This window comes from Lampetra planeri, chromosome 44, assembly GCF_965212315.1.
Source record: "Lampetra planeri chromosome 44, kcLamPlan1.2.h2, whole genome shotgun sequence".
Taxonomy (NCBI): Eukaryota; Metazoa; Chordata; class Hyperoartia; order Petromyzontiformes; family Petromyzontidae; genus Lampetra; species Lampetra planeri.
Window position 1 is genome coordinate 332,456 of NC_136150.1, and position 16,989 is coordinate 349,444.

General features: G+C 50.3%; 1 protein-coding gene across 1 annotated transcript in view; it reads left to right on the forward strand.

Moving 5' to 3' along the window:
* The window catches only part of MOV10 (Mov10 RNA helicase), a 38,374-nt gene extending 21,670 nt beyond the window's left edge, over positions 1–16,704 (forward strand). Inside the window, exons 9-22 of the mRNA XM_078614328.1 lie at positions 459–638; positions 1,320–1,467; positions 2,321–2,482; positions 3,008–3,111; positions 4,255–4,355; positions 4,931–5,047; positions 5,574–5,679; positions 6,129–6,246; positions 6,706–6,897; positions 8,186–8,260; positions 9,129–9,254; positions 10,790–10,878; positions 11,807–11,925; positions 13,588–16,704. Of these exons, the coding sequence (XP_078470454.1) occupies positions 459–638; positions 1,320–1,467; positions 2,321–2,482; positions 3,008–3,111; positions 4,255–4,355; positions 4,931–5,047; positions 5,574–5,679; positions 6,129–6,246; positions 6,706–6,897; positions 8,186–8,260; positions 9,129–9,254; positions 10,790–10,878; positions 11,807–11,925; positions 13,588–13,631 (1,681 nt within the window). The 3' untranslated portion in view covers positions 13,632–16,704. The remainder of the gene's footprint in view (positions 1–458; positions 639–1,319; positions 1,468–2,320; positions 2,483–3,007; positions 3,112–4,254; positions 4,356–4,930; positions 5,048–5,573; positions 5,680–6,128; positions 6,247–6,705; positions 6,898–8,185; positions 8,261–9,128; positions 9,255–10,789; positions 10,879–11,806; positions 11,926–13,587) is intronic.
* The last annotated feature ends 285 nt before the right edge of the window (positions 16,705–16,989 follow it).

Here is a 16,989-nt window from a genome sequence, read left to right on the forward strand (position 1 = left end):
GCTCTCGTTCCAGTCCGTTTTATAAGCGTACAGGCGTTTACAGCACACAGCTGCGAGCATTGAATAATGAACAAGCCAGGGTCTCTCTCAACGCGTTGCACATCACGTGCCCTGAGAGATGAGCATGGAATGCCTGAAGGAGTCACTTCTGCTGTGGCACCGGGAGGGCAGGGGATCGTTCCGTTGTTTGCATTCAACAAGAGAAACCAGGAGGAACAACTACAAACGATGATGACGACAGCATGTGCGCGCACACCGCACGTGCACACGTCGCACACCGGGGCGAGTTGGGTAGTAGGGGCGGGGGAGGGGGAGCCGGGGCAGCGGGGGGCGATCGAGAGTCTGTGCGTCGCGAGTGACCGTCTTGTATTTCTCATTCTTCTCAAAGGTTGTCCTTTGACTTTTCAGTGACCGCAGTTATGTTTTTCGTGTGTGTCTGTTTCGTGCGGCAACCGTAGGTTCTTGAATCTATTTTTGAAGAACATGAAGTTCGATGTGATGTTCACGTTCAACCGGACGCCACTGAAACTGCAGCACCGTGCCGTGGACCAGGCGGTGGCGAACCCGGCCTTCGAGCACGTCCTGTTCCCTACAGGCTCCTACGACATGACGATACAGGATCCCAGCTCACAACTCGTGTAAGCGGTGTGCGGTGACCTTTGTTGGTGATGGCGTTGACTGCGAGACTTGCCTACCGCCCATAATTTCCAGTCGTGCTGAGGTCCTGGCTTGACCTGTAACGCGGCCCAGCTCAGGATGGAGCCACTCCGTTGCTTTCAGGGACCCACGAGTGAGTGGCTCTGCTGTGGCTTGGCTCAGTCTCGGCTCTATGGAAATGTTGAGCGTCGCTGGGACCCGGCTCAAGTTAAGCGCCACTTTCAGCCGGTTTACTTGAGCCAGAGCTAACCCATAAAGACCCCACACGTCCATCAATAACACAGCCGATGTGGCAGCGCCACGGTGGTAAGATGTTAACTACCTCGCCTGGTACACAGGAGGTTGCGGATTCGATCCCAACCCTGATGCCTGTATAGGTGTAGTTTTCATGTTCTCCCCGTGGTCGCGTGGATTTTTCTCCGGGTCCTCCGGTTTTTCCCGTCACATTTATAATTGACATGCGTTCAGAGTATTTGGCTGCTGTAAATTTCCACGTGATAAGCCACTAAGTTGAGCTTTCATTTGTGGCCAGGCCGCTTCTGAAAAAGAGCTATGTAGCTCAGTGAGCCTTACCTGGTAAAATGAAATAATGGCTGATATAGATGCGTCGGTCTTGCTGGGGAAGGCGCTGACTGCCGAGTCCCCCCCTTGTTGTGACCCAGGCTGTACAACCGCATCCTGTCCGAGAACCCGGAGCAGTATCGTGCCGTGCAAAACATCGTGTCTGGAATCTCACGCCCTGCGCCGTACCTCATCTTCGGGCCTCCAGGGACCGGCAAGACGGTGACTCTGGTGGAATCCATCCGTCAGGTCAGTGCGGGAGATCCACCCAGCCCACACGCAGTTCACAATTTCAGTTCAATTTCTCGATTGAAAACGCATTTCTTTAGAGCTGCATTTTATTTTTAGTGGTGTTGTCCTTCCCCCGTACCTCTAATTTTTGCACGGTTAGCTATGTACGGTGCGAGAGAAGTTCAACATTCCATATCTACACAAAGTAACCTACTGACCTACTGACTTGGGCATTTCATATTCGCAGGTTTTGATTAAAGCTTTAAAATTATAATGATATTCTTGGCTCTTGGTCAGCCCACTGCTGGATTAAGGATTCCCGACACCGTGTCGGTCAAGGGGGTTGTATGACCATACTTCACCACGCTGGTCAGAACGGGTTAGTGAAGTTGACGTTCAGCACTGGTTCAGATGTCACTCGCCACGCACGTTAGCCCTGGTCGGCAATGGAACTCGATCGATGCGGCTCCGGGCTACGGTGCAACTTTTTCGCATCGTGCACAGAACCGTTTCATCAGTGTTGGCTCCACCCTAACCCTGCATGAAGCCTCGCCCACTTTAGGCTGTTCAGCAATGGCTGCCTGAAAGATGGAGGAATGGGTGAGGCTTTGGGTGCGATCAGACTCGTGAATTAAAAAATACGGATAAAAAAAAAAGTGGTGGAATGGTGCCCAAATAATCTTCCGTAAAGGGCATCCCCAGCATTGCAATCGCTGATTTTCGTATGTTGGTTCCATTCAATAATTTATGTCATTGATGTGAGTAGGTCCCCCTGCTGTGTTTAGTCAACACACAGGTGAGGCCTGCGCTGTGTGTGTATCTGATGCACTAATCACACAGGTGATGTCTGCGCTGTTTGTGTCTGACGCAGGTGGTAAAGTGCATTCCTGGGGCGCACGTGTTGGCCTGTGCTCCCTCCAACAGTGCCGCTGATCTCATCTGCCAGCAGTTGATTCCTGAAATTGGCAAAAACAACATCTACCGCCTCAACGCTTACAGCCGCGACTGGAATTCAATCCCTGCTGCTGTGAAGGTATCGGTCTTTTTCCACAGTTCGTATGAAATTAATAAGCACAATAATATTACGTCCCCTGAGTCAATCCACTGCTGGATGAATGCCTCCCCAGGCTGTGGTGGTCGCCCAGTTCGTGTAACATTCATTCACTGAGCCGCGTATCACACACACAGTGGTTCTCCGTACCATCCAATATGCTGTTCTAGAGTTTCCCATTGTAAGGGCAGAAGCATGCTTTTAAAATGGATGTTTATTGGAGTCCGTGCTCTGGCTACAGTGAGCACGGTAACTCACAGCGACTCATGCACGCTGCACTCTAGTGCAGTGTGCACGGTAACTCACAGAGACTCACGCATGCTGCACCCTAGTGCAGGAGGGAGTGAATTGAGAGGAGACTTTTAAATGCAACAAGAGATATACACACAGTTGGTACTGCTAAGTGGAATACAAGTTACACACAACAGGAGAGTTGTAATACGAGTTGCGTGTGTCTTGGTGTATATGTGCTGTGTCCCACGTAACGTGTCTACTACGCGCTTGCAGGAGTGTTCCAACTGGGACGGGGAACAAAAGCGTTTCTGGTACCCTAAAAAGGAAGACCTCATGACGTACAAAGTTTTGGTGACAACACTGATCACTGCTGGAAGGTACGATGTGTTTTTTGGTATGTTATAAATACTACAATGCATCATAAGATGTTCACCAATATAAATTATACCTGTTGGAACACCCATAGCGCTTGATCAAAAAAATTCCAGGTGTTAATTTCTACATGTTGAAAATATTGCAGTGGTTTTAAGCCATTTGCTTCTATTGGACACATATAATTATTTTTGCTGTTGTACAAAGCATGGGTGGAAAAAACCCGATTTTTTTCCAGCGGCAGGCATCGGGTTTTTTCTTTTTAATACAATTAAACCCGATTTCGTGGAATTAAAACCTGGTTCAATGAATACGAAACTCTGATCCAAGGCTTAGGCTGCTTCCTCGTCGGTGCTGCTATCGTACTCGGGGGGCCGTCGGGCACGGGGTAGTCGTAGAATGCGGCGGGCAGGTTGGTCGTGATGAACACGAGATTCTCCTGCACAATCGTGGGCGCCAGTGAGTTCCTTAGCTTGGAATGGATGAAGCCCATCGTTGAGAAGTGCGGTTCTGCAATTAGAACCAATTAAACCGGATTTTTCCCAATCTCAGATGATCGGATTTAATATAAAAAGACAATTAAACCCGATTGTAAAAAAACCCGACTGTGCCACCCTTGGTACAAAGTGAATATCATTAACAAATTAATTAACTTTTTGATTATGGACTGTTACGGAAGGCATTGTCCGAGCGCCACTCATCGACAGAGCCGGCCAATCAGGATCTGGTTCATCTGATATACCAACACACATTTAGACAGACGCGTCTCATCGCTGGTGGCACACACAGTGCAATCGGTGTTGAATCGGTGATGATGGTGACGATGGTGATGTACACACACACTTCAAAGACAAATATCTCCCTATAGAGCTAATGTTTACACACCACAGCAAGAACTCCTCTGAAGTTGGGTCGACTTGGTGGAGGCCCGTGCAAGGTTTAGAGTCCCGCTTCACACAGACGTCCTTGGGTGTGTAAAGCCGAGTGCCATCGGCATCGACGTGAGGGTAGACACTGGAGCTGGAGATGGCTTTTCCAGGTGGGAGTAGATTTACGGGAATGAGCAAAGGTCGTTGATTAAGCTGCACTCGGACATCGCTGAAGGAGGCGGTCGGAGCAAACCTTCACTGTGGCTGCCCTGCTCCCAGGTTGGTGTCGGCCAGCTTCCATGGAAAAGGCCACTTCTCGCACATCTTCGTGGACGAGGCGGGCCAGGCCGTGGAGCCCGAGTGCCTGGTGGCTGTCGCGGGTGAGTGGAGAATCTCGCACCCTCCACGTTCACTTGTGGTGCAGCGTGGTCTGGTGGTGGAGCGTGGTCTGGTGGTGGAGCGTGGTCTGGTGGTGGAGCGTGGTCTGGTGGTGGAGCGTGGTCTGGTGGTGGAGCGTGGTATGGTGGTGGAGCGTGGTCTGGTGGTGGAGCGTGGTCTGGTGGTGGAGCGTGGTCTGGTGGTGGAGCGTGGTCTGGTGGTGGAGCGTGGTCTGGTGGTGGAGCGTGGTCTGGTGGTGGAGCGTGGTCTGGTGGTGGAGCGTGGTCTGGTGGTGGAGCGTGGTCTGGTGGTGGAGCGTGGTCTGGTGGTGGAGCGTGGTCTGGTGGTGGAGCGTGGTCTGGTGGTGGAGCGTGGTCTGGTGGTGGAGCGTGGTCTGGTGGTGGAGCGTGGTCTGGTGGTGGAGCGTGGTCTGGTGGTGGAGCGTGGTCTGGTGGTGGAGCGTGGTCTGGTGGTGGAGCGTGGTCTGGTGGTGGAGCGTGGTCTGGTGGTGGAGCGTGGTCTGGTGGTGGAGCGTGGTCTGGTGGTGGAGCGCTGTGTGCCGCTATTTGACGCCCAGGGCTGCTGAGGCCGCCGTCGCAAGTGAACCAAGACGGGGGGCAGCTCGTTCTGGCCGGAGACCCCAAGCAGCTGGGGCCGATCATCCGCTCTCCCCTCGCCATTAAGCACCACCTCAGTGAGCCCCTCTGCCCTGCACCCCTGAAAGCGTTGACGTGGCCAGGCGGTCGGTGTGACCCCTCAAATCTGATTGGTAGTTGCCACCCCGCTACCCGCTCGGGGGGCAGCTTGAATCGGAATTGTTCAGAGTTTGAGCCGGTGAGGTTTTTACAAAATGATGAATGCTGAGGCAACCATTGCTGGTCATGATTGCCGGCAACGGTAGCCCTGATATTGGCAAGTGGATCAAGGCCTTTGCAGCGGGCTATCGACCCGTGTTTCATGCACAGCGGTTGCCTATTCTAGAACTCTCCAAGCTCATCCCTGTTTAGCCTCTGATGAGGTTGGACACATTCTAGGTGATTTGATCATAAAATCAACTGACTTTGAAAAACGTGTAATTCTCATACAATAATAACAACATGGCAATAAGTCTCGTTTAGTCAAAGTGTTGAATACGCGACACGATTTTTCTTTCTATCTGTGCACCGTCGTTAGCAGCACAAAGCAAATACGCCCCCCCCCCACCCCTTCTCATTCTACAGACAGGTCCCTCATAGAGCGGCTCATGATGGAGAACCCCCTGTACCAGAAGTCGTCTGATGGCTTTTTCAACCGTTCATTTGTCACCAAGCTGCTCAAGAACTACAGGTGATGAGAGGCGGACTGCTTGCTTTTGGTCCAACAGCGACAGCGGTACTTGTTCAGGCGAGCGTCTCTGCTCATGTCCAGACCGCAGAGTCTCTTCGCGTCAACGTATACGAGAACATGCGCTTGTGTCATTTGGATACTCGGACAGCTTTTGGAATAGAGATCTCTACAAACAAAGATGCCCACGTAATTATAAAACAGCGTAGCAGAAGCTGCGAGTTAACACGGGTACATCACGATGCTTGGCAGTGAGTGGGTGGATTACGACAACATTCATTGCCGTCACTAATGCCCGAGGCACTGCCCGAGGTTGGTCCGCAATGGGCGGCGGTACTCTGCTCTCCCACGTCGCCAGCGCTGCGGCCGCTGAAGCAGCCGCTTGTCGTGGTCACCGCTGTTGTTGTGGAGAGCGAGCGACTTCACGGAGCCCGTTGTCGCAACCCGCGTAGGTCACATCCCGCCATCCTGGAGCTTCCCAACACGCTGTTCTACGAGGGCGAGCTGCAGGTGTGCGCTGACGAGCTCAAGAGGAACAACTTCTGCCAGTGGGAGCACCTGCCGACCAAGGTGCGCGAGCGGTCGCCCCCCAACAGTGCGGCTCCCCGGGGAAATAACCACGATCAGAGTAGCGCACGGCCCTTCCTGTGCGAGCGCACTGCTGCGCGGAGGCCCTACCCATGCTGCGTCGGTCGCGGGGATTGTTTTACCAAACCTGACGATCCCCGAAAGCATTGTGGATTTGTAGAACCTCGCGTTGTACCCCCGCAAGTCGCACGGGTAACATCCCGCCATCCTGGCGCTCGTATATCTCCAACTCCATGCCCGAACGTTGTCGTGGATAAAATAAACTTAATCACGATCCTCAGCACATTTGTAAACGAGAGTCAAATTTGAACAACGTCCCGTGCTTGCCTGTCCATCGTCGTGGCCGCTCGTGGCGCAAGGTGTCGCTCTGGGCACCGTTCTGCTCTGGCACCGAATTGACCGTTTGCCTTCGTGTTCCACACCGTGCTGCTGCGTCACCAGGGCTTCCCCGTCATCTTCCACTCGGTCATCGGCCAGGACACGCGCGAGGAGAACAGCCCGTCGTTCTTCAACGTGGCCGAAGTGGAAGAGGTGGTGTCGTACCTCACGAAGATCCTGGAATCGAGCGGCAAGAAGGGCCTCGCCAAGGTCTCGCCCAAGGAGATTGGAGTCATTGCGCCGTACCGTAAGCAGGTGCGTCTCCGTGCGGTGCTGCTCGGTAGCAGCTGAGACAGTCGGCACAACTGCATCTGCCTTCGTAGTCCACGAGCCAGAGCAGAAATCAGTGCCACCTCCGGTAGTCAAACTTGAGTCATACCAATTGCATGCATGTATGTTGAACTTCTTTCGCACCATACATAGCCAAGTGTGCTAATCGGAGGTAATAAGAGCAAATTATTTGATATGAACACCACTAGTTTCAAATGGTTATCACATAATTCACTGGCATTGGCCATATAAAGCAATTGTCACCTGAGGTGGCACCTACGAGTCTGGTGGTGCTCTTTCACCCCCCTCCTCCCTCCCTCGCTCCTCACCGTATCTCTTCCCTCGCTCCTCACCGTATCTCTTCCCTCGCTCCTCACCGTATCTCTTCCCTCGCTCCTCACCGTATCTCTTCCCTCGCTCCTCACCTTATCTCTTCCCTCGCTCCTCACCTTATCTCTTCGCTCGCTCCTCACCTTATCTCTTCCCTCGCTCCTCACTTTATCTCTTCCCTCGCTCCTCACTTTATCTCTTCCCTTGCTCAAATCTGTCATCTGTCCCATTCCACAAGGCTCCCAGCTAGCTGCACGTGTGAGTTTCACGTTGGCTTGGTAACCCAGGTGAGGACTCAAGGGACCAGGACCGTCTCATGAGCGCGAGTGATCGGGGTGTTATTCTGCTCGGAGGGGATGATGAGTGCTGTGTGTAAACCCATTTGAGTAATTTGTGGGTATTTTAAAAAAATCGGAAAATCGGGACCCTGTCACCTGCACACAATGGCCTACTGTTGCGAATAACGTCGGAGTATATTTACCATCCAATGCTAAGCAGACGGCGCGTATTATGATGGCTATTGCACCCACTGCAATGATGCTTGTCCTTTGCTCTTTTCCATATTCTGCCACTTGGCAGACTCGACACTCAAATTGAGCCCCATGTCCATGATGATTGCACTCCGGTGTAGATCTCCAATGAGCAGGGCCCTCCGTAGGAGGGTTCCGGGGCCCGGGGAAAACCCCACCGTGCGGGCGCCCCGACACCTTCAAACTAAACCAGAAGTTTCACATCGTCGAAGCGTGGGGCCCCCCAAAGCACGGGGCCCGGGGCGGTCGCCCCGATTTGCCATCCACCCTAGGGATGGCTCGGCCAATGACGACTCCACGCTGCTGTCATCACTGCTTCTACTCCAGTGGCGACCCCTCTCTCAAATAGTACGAATACACTCGCATTAAATTCAGCACGTGTGTGAGTAAAATGTGTTCTTGTGTGCCAACAGGTCCAAAAAATAAAGAAGGCCATCACAGAAGTTGATAAAGAGCTGAGAAAGCGGAAGGATATCCATGAGCTGAAGGTGGGAAGCAATGCTGACTCATCTGAGTTGCTGTGCAGGAGTTGTGACGTGTCTTCCCATCCAGCATGGTTGTTAGCGTTGAGCACAGGCAGCCAGCGATGCAGCCTTCACATACAAATGGTCATCAACAATAGTTACAGTCATATTAATATTTATATGGGCCTGTGCAATCATAATGGGGCAGTATAATCTATGTAAAGATTTGTCAATTAATTAATGAAAATGTGTTTTTAAGCTCACGATTCGTGCATTACATAGTACCTATGAGAATTGATGCCTCTAAGAATATATGCACACTGATGATTATGCCAAGTGGTATTTTAAAAATACTTGTATGCCTGGCCTTTTGTAGACCAAAAGGTATTTAATTTGATGGAAATTGATGGGGCCATCCAAGTCCCCACAATCCAAGACTTTAATCTAGATTTAGAAATAATAATTAACAACAACAACAAGTATTTCAAGGGAAAGGCTACAATTGCATTACATGAAGAAAGGGCCAAGACGCACAAATTAGAAATTGTGTCGGGCAAGGAGAGACACTTCCGCCAAAGTTATCCACAAAAAACAGAAAATATTTTTCGAAAATGTGGTTTTGGGATTGGGAAGACACAGTTCTGATCAGAATCTGAATCTTTATTTAGACTGCAGGAGGAATCCTATGAGCTATGAAGCTCTTTTTAACAGATCTCCAGTAGCGGCGGTCGGCAAGCTAGCGGAGTCTGTGTCCGTGGAACTTGTCAGGTGACCCCGGCTTGTGCTCTCTCCACTCGTGGGGCTTCGTGGCGGTGGCGGACGGTTTGTGCTGGGCCGCTACCTGCTCGTTGGCGGTGATCGATCGGTGGGCTGTGCCGTGTGCTGATCCCAGGTCGGCTCGGTGGAGGAATTCCAGGGGCAGGAGCGCACGGCCATCATCATCTCGACGGTCCGCAGCGACATGAGCTTCCTGTCCTTCGATGAAAAGTTTGGACTTGGCTTCCTTCGGAATCCAAAGGTGACCCCAGCCGCCCGCTCTTGAGCCAGATGCCACTGTTGAGGGAAGACGTTTAATTAGGAGTGAAACGTTGTAATCATCAGGAGATGCAGTGGTAGTTCATGATGTTGACCAAGAGGCCATCCTGTGGGTGTAATTTATGAGCTGATCACTTGAAATAACTTGATTCGATCCCTTGAAGTACCGTGTTTACTTGTGTTTTCTACTTTACTCTTATGACCATCTTGACCAGCTCGCCCTCGTCAGACAGCCCATGTAGGTTCCAGTGCTTATGAAGCACTCCAGAACCTTGGCCATTGTCGGGTCCACGTTCTAGGAAATATCCACAAACGGCAAATCTGTTATCTGCAAACTCAAATAGAAATACTCGGGTTTGCTTCTCGCTTCATATTACCACACCCCGTTCTTTTGTTTAACATTATCCTACACCAACGTGAATATGAAACGGGAAGTTGATTTTATGTCAAATGTATTTTTATAGCGTTATATATAACCGGTACAGTAAATGTATATAGTCAATATAGTGTACGGTACTACACTGTACACTTATATGTAAAAGTTGACCTGAAAATAAAGATGAGGTTAATGGCATACGTGCAGTAAATATTATACAGTTAAATAAAGAACAAACTAACAATACTTTTAATTACTACCCACGATAATGGTGGCGTGTGTATTATTCTACGGCAGCATTATCGTGAGCAGTGTCGTTAGAGTACAGTGCTGTGTTTCATCACGATGCGTACTCTACAGGAATCTCTCGCTCAGCTGATTGGGCGAGCTACAGGGACGCGATTGGCGAACTGTTCCTCAAAGCATTGGCGTGAATGGTCAAATCCATGGTGGGGAAACCCACGGCCGGTGAAGTTTGAGCCGAAACCCTCTGAGTTGGGCAAGATGTGTCTCCGAATAAAATATATTCTCCTCAGTTTTACAATATCATGTCATAATTGTTTATTTTTTGGCAACGTTGACATTCATACTCGGAATCTATGCTAACTGGACACCATCCTGAACCAGGGACTCAATCCTCTATAGGCAGTTTGCATAGGCAGGTGATGGCACCACATATGCCTTTTACAATTGCTATAATTAATATTTCAACAGAAATGCAAATATCTCAATATAGAATGTTTGTCAAGTGACGTTAAACTCTCCTTGTATTATTTTGTGTCAGCAGTGTTCTTTTCCTGACTTGTTATGCATCATTGTGGAGTATTATGGGTAATAATGTGATTAAACATCACTCCGGTCTGTGTCTGCCCACACAAATACGATGTTATTGTCATCAGCCTATTAAGCTTCCAGACCAAATTTTATCCAGCAGCATTTGTTTTAAGCAAGCAAATTCTGGCCTGGTTTCGACCTTCTGGGCCTCATCAGCAGTCAGGCTTGTACAACGCATGTTGCTGGGTTACCGAACGTCATTGGTAAAGGCACTCTTGTCTAAACGATAGGGCCCTGCTCAACCTGAAAAGCGGTATTGTGCCAGAGCTAAGTGTTGTCTTTGTGGGTGCCACCGGTTTCTCCAACAGAGGTTTAACGTCGCGCTGACCCGTGCCAAAGCCCTGCTGGTGGTGATCGGAAACCCCGTCACGCTCTCCAAGGACCCCAACTGGGAGAGGTGGGGGCTGCATTTGAGACGCAGGACACCACTGGTGGCAAGAGATGGAAGTAGTTTTACAAGTTGTTGACGACCAATTAACAAAAATCCGACATTTTTGGTGGACGCAGCCTTCTTCTGAATGTAACGTACTCGCCTCAGATATCACCTCTCTGGATGTAGAGCTCCCTCTACGAGACACCCAAAAAGCAAAGCCCACAATAACACCTTTAAACACAACCCTATCATATCCCATATGCAGTAAGACCCCTATTTACGTCTCCCCCTTGAGCGTCGTTTCACTAACACGTCGTGACTTTATTATTGAAGCCGCTTCCTGATGCGAGTCGCCTCCTCAACCCACGCGTCGCTGAAAGCTTCGTCCGTCCTCTTTCGTTCCGTCGGCTCAGTTTTTACCTCCAAATTTAGAAACGGGCGTTAAGATTATTTGGATGCTATAAATTTACGCCTGAAAAGCGACTTCATTGAGCTATCATTTGTGGCCAGCTCAATGGGTCTTACCTGGTGAAATAAAAATAGTTAAAAGAGTTTATTTAAAATAAACTATACATTTGTAAAAAAAACATGTGACAGGCGACAGATACAGGGTGGAGACAGCAAGCATTCATCTATCCATGCTTTTATAGTGTTCATCATGCTCTATCCACTGCTGCATGAATATCAAAGTGATGTCTATAACTTACGTATGATCTCTAATCCACGAGCTCCTCTCTCTGCCCATCATTGTAATTCCCAGCATGCACCTCTCCACCCTTGCTTGATTACCCTTTCCAATCTTTGCACTCTTCGTATTTGCTTGGGTAACGTCCATGTTTCGGCTCCACGTCACACAGCAGCTAATACGCCGTTACTTTTACGACGTGTAATTCTGAGCACCAAGGCATGTTGAGAATGCACGCATGAGCGTGATTTGTCTTCCTTGTCCTAGTTTCATCAACTACTGCCGCTCACGGGGAGGCTTCATGGGCATTGACATCCGCGAGGAGGACGAAGACCCGGACGAGATGGATGGTGGAGTTCACGCCGGTGCTTCCAATGGCATCAAAGGTAACTTCCGTGGCCTCCTCTGCTCACTGCAGCACTCCTCTGCTCACTGCAGCACTCATTCTCGTTCGTAGAACCCTGCAGACAGTCATGTGACTGCATCACTCCCATCATTGGGAGTAATGATGCATGGATTCATCGGTTAAATAGATTCTTGTGCTCATAATACAGCCGTTGAGCCGTGCGTGTAAGAATCGATTATTTTCACTTTGTATAAGTTGTGTGCAATCGGTTAACGTGACTGCTGCAGCCGCCAGAGGGGCTCTACTCACCCCAGGAGTTTATTCTTAAGACTACTCATGACGTATCCATGGCGACGAGCGGTGTGAATTGCGACGCCTCCAGTGGCTGCCACTGCGCCTGTAGCCGGGCGACGGAGCTCTCCGTGCCGTGGGGATGTCCCCCAGGACCTTGCCCCTTTGCACCTCTTTGAGCTCATCGCTCCCCACGTGGCTCCCTCTGGTGCCCACTCCAGACACCAGTGCCCCCTCCTACCCCCCCATGTCAGCTTCAGCTCAGCGGCCGCTCCTTCTCTTCCCCCGTTGTCTGGAACTTCCTCTTCTCCAGCATGCCGACACTGCCAGGCCCGCCCCCTCCCAGCGCAAGGCTCCCCCCCTCTGTCACCCACCGTCACCTCGCCCTCCCCTGGTCCGTCTTGTCGTCCTCTCCACCGTCGTGACGGTGTGCAGCCGGCCGCGAGCACGCACAGGGCCATACCCTGTGTGGAGACGGTTAGGGCCATATTTTAGCACGGAGATGATGGGGGCATGCGGCACGTTTAGAAGATGCCGAGGCTCCACACAATTTGTGTGTCGGCCCAGAATGAGCACCTCTGGGCATTGTGGCTCCCGGTGACTTGGTTAAAATGTTGCAGTTGTTCTGCGGATGCCTAATGTTGATTACTTGGGCCCATGACAAAAATGCATTACGTCACTGCATTATGCCTAGCAGTTTTGCGACCAATCTCCCGTTTTAATGTGTGGTTGGGGCTGCTTTCCATAAGTTACAAACGGTTCAAGGCCACGGTTCTTCTCCAGAGCAAATCAAGAGCCATGAATGTGAATGAGAGGTCCCTTGAAGTAACTTGAGAAGCAATAAAGAAGTAACAATGAGCAGTACAAGTTCTGCGATGCCTTGCAGTGCCGCTCGTTGACACGGGGTGACCTATGGCTCACTTGGGAGACTTCCGCTTGGAAATGGACTCTTCTTACAACGTGACCACGTACAGGACAGTTAGACTAAAATATTGGAAATAATCACTAAAACTGACCACCCTGTCCAAGCAGTTCGTATGTATGTTGAACTTCTTTCACACATTATCAAGCCAACCATGCTAATCGGAGGTGCAGAGGAAGGACAACAAACTCATTAGAAAATGCAGTTTTAAAGAAATTAGTTTGTTATTCAGACTTAAAAGTGCATAGCTCCAGTGGTTTCCTAATATAGGAAAGAAGAGCGTTCCATACGGCCGCAGAAGCACATCTGAAAGCGCGCGATGCAGTGACCGTCTTTGTTCGATGGCTATCCAAAAGCCGCTACGAGGATGACCGGATTTTGCGTCACGGTTTATGCTCTTTGACGAGAAGGAGCGGTGGTAGTCATGAAATGTGTACGGCGTGTTCTTCTGGTGAGAGCACAAATCCATTCTGTTCCATTTCCTTGCAGGTGGCGACGTGAACGTGGAAGCAGAGTGGAGGAGGGAGCTGTGACCCTGCTGAGCTTCTCTTGCATCAGCCGCGCTGTGAACGTGCGTCCTGTAATGTTGACCCTACGAAGAGGTTTCTTAGATCCCTTACGTTATGGGGACGTTTTTTCTGGTTTTAATTGATTTTTATGAGCGTACAATTTGCCGTTGTGAGAAATGATCGAACAATTTTAAACCGATATTATATGGTTTTTTGGCACATTGATCTGAATCAATAATGTGATCTGGTTTGACTACCTGAATGTGAAATTGTAGTTGTCGCTCATCAGCCGTACAAAAAATAATAAAATGACAAAGGCAGCCATAGAATGTTGACGCCAGGTGATGTGGTACCTATGTTGAACTTCTGCTGCAGCGTACGTAGCCAAACGTGCTAATCGGAAATGCACACAACACATTATCTATGAAGTCAAGCAACACCTAAACATCAGTGCTTTACCTCTGTCATACGACGGATGCACCATAACTATTCATCAAAGTCGTCACATGGACAGTCGATGCATGCCTGTGTCGTCAGGCTCTGGAGGTCACTTCTCCGCGTCACGCTTGGCACCATCGTCGCACGCTGTCGGAGCGCCACCTTGCGAGTTTCGGCAGAAAACGTCACCGCTCGGTCATCCTGGCAGAAGCGGCTTTTCGCGAACCATTGAACAACGAAGGCCATCGCATCAAGCGCGTTCAGATGCGTTTCAGCGGCCGTCTGGAACGCTCTTCCTTCAGATGTTAGGAAGCTACTTGAGCTATGCACTTTTAAATAATCTAGATTGAAAACCAATTTCTTTAGAAGTGCTTTTTGTATTTAGTAGTTTGTTGTCCTTCCCCTCGCACCTCCGACTAGCACGGTTGGCTACGCACAGTGCGAAACAAGTTCAACATACGTACATACAGCACGGGGAAAACTCCATTCTTCTCGGTTGCTATCTGCAGACGAGCTGGCTAGTGGACCCAACGTTCCAGTTCGCACATCGTGTGCCGCTCAGCACGGGGGTGGCCTGCAACGAACTCGCGGTGTCCCTCCCACCCCTCGGCGTCCCTCCGCTCTCAGCATTGCTGGGGGTCACAGCCGTTTTCTTGGTCGGGCTGTTCCTTGGCTTGATCGACGATGTCTGCTTTGATTTCCTTGCGTCGCTTGACTCGCTTTTCAACGACGTTTACAGTGGACACGCGTGCAGGCGTGGCTGTCCACAAAAGCTCGCTCACCCATACACCTTTTGCACACCTTGGCAGCCTCGGCACCCTTATGTCAGTAGAAATTCCATCCCTGCAGTATCGTCATCACAGCAGTCTGCTTGAGTTGCCATCCACTTCAGCCATCCTGCCGATGGCGTGAAGTTCCACACGCTCTGGACAGCTGTGAAAAAGAGCTTTACAGCTCATCGGATTCTTCCAGTATAAATAATTGAATGTCATCATGTGCCTTCAAAAACAATTCTCCCATCAAATGAGTGCACATCTTTGTTACGAAAAATCTCAAACCTCTTTTAAACTTGAATGTACCTGCTAATTTGCACTGACAGCAGTGGACGTGTGATTTACGGGGCTCACGTCTGAGCCAGCACCACCGAGTAAAGTCTTTGGATTTAATTCCACCGTTCTACTTGAGACCGAACAGCTCTGGAACACGCAGCTAGCTGACGGTGTGAGGCTGGCCACAGAGCGACTCTACAAATGGGATCGTAGCGTTTGGTTTTACTTGACTCGGTGCAGATGTTCTGAGTGGGCCACTGAGTGCCTGGTCAACATCATTCAACACCGCACCAATGAAAGTTGCGTCGGCGTTTCGAGCGGCAATGCCGCCAGGGAAGGAACTCGACGCTTCTTTTTGCGGAAGGCGCCTGTACCCAAACACGTGGGCGTCACCCCGGTGGGGAATCTCGCCTATCGCCCTCGTCTTGCCAGCATCGGCCACAAAGTAACGACCACGGTGAACCTGATCCAAAAACTCACCCTGGGGACATCGTGGGAAACGGCGCAGCTGGAACTCTCCGCAGGGCAACCGAGGCCTGGGCCCAGGCTGCTGCAGGACACTGCTCTGTCTGTCTGTCCACGTGGCTCGACTGCCACCATTGGATCCTCAAGTCCACTCCAACCGAGTGGCTCCCCCCGCCGCTGTCCCAAATTATCAGACCATGGAACGTATCGCATCGACCTCGCCAGGGGCTTCACTTCACTACTTCGCGTCTCAGGAAACCCTTGTTTAGAGGCCTTCATAAGAGGCACCAGAATACTCTGGCGGTTTGTTTCTCTACGTGAGAATATTATAAATGGCTAATGTGCATCCTGTGTGACACCCCTTGCCCCTGAGGTACAACTTGGTGCACCTGAGGTACAACTTGGTGCTGAATTCCACATCTGTCCCCGTATTCTGTAATTTTTGCACTTCCAAGTCCCACGCTCGCGTTGTGATCTAACACTCACAACAGGTCCAAGCAGAAGTGAATAGACGCATGGCTGCTTAGTTGTGTTTGAAACCGCGCACCTCCGATTCAGCACGGTTGGCTACGTACGGTGCAAAAGAAGTTCGTTGTACAGTACATGCTTACAAAGCACAAGGACCTAGTGGTGTGCAATACCAGGGCGGCACTGGAGGCAAATTCGATATCTTCTTTCCTAATGCTACTGAAGCGTAGACAACGGCCTGACGCCGTTTGTATGGCAAATCAGCAACGATTGGCTCATTTGTGGCGATGAGAAAGAAGCCCCCGCAACACGTGCTAGGGCAGGCGGTTCACGCTTCCTGCCCTGGCCTCTTAAACACTTTGACTTTTCAGGGCGTCCATCGGTTGAAACCTTGGCCTCTCTTCACAACATCGGGTCGATCTATTCCGCTGGAACACATGGGGTATTCATTCCACTGTAACACGTTGCAGATTAGACAAAGTGCATTTGGAGTCCATTGACTTTGTAAATGTACAAAATGAAGAATAGGCTATTTTGTATCAGATTGCCAACGTATTAGATGTGCTCAGGTGTGATAAATGCAAATAAAATGAATGTATCGTTTGCTTTTGTACTGTTTTACAATTGCGTGCAATAGTCTCGTTGATGAGTCCGCCTTATAAACACGATGTATTCGACACCGGTTTCCTTGACTATTTATTCTCAAGTGGCTCAAATCATGGTTGGGGTGTTGACTCGGCCCATCATCAATTCCATGGTCGATAAAATTGAGTACCAATTTGAGGGAAAGTCAACAGTGGTTGGTCATTGGAATAGACTGTCAGAGGTGTCACTGTCCCAGGCCTTCTCATCCACACCGAGCCTTCTGCTGAAATCAGGGAGCTCTGCTGGATTCAGACCCACAGCTGACAAACGCCTCCGCTGTTTCGTGGCAATTTTACGCGGTGGGTGAAGCATTGCCC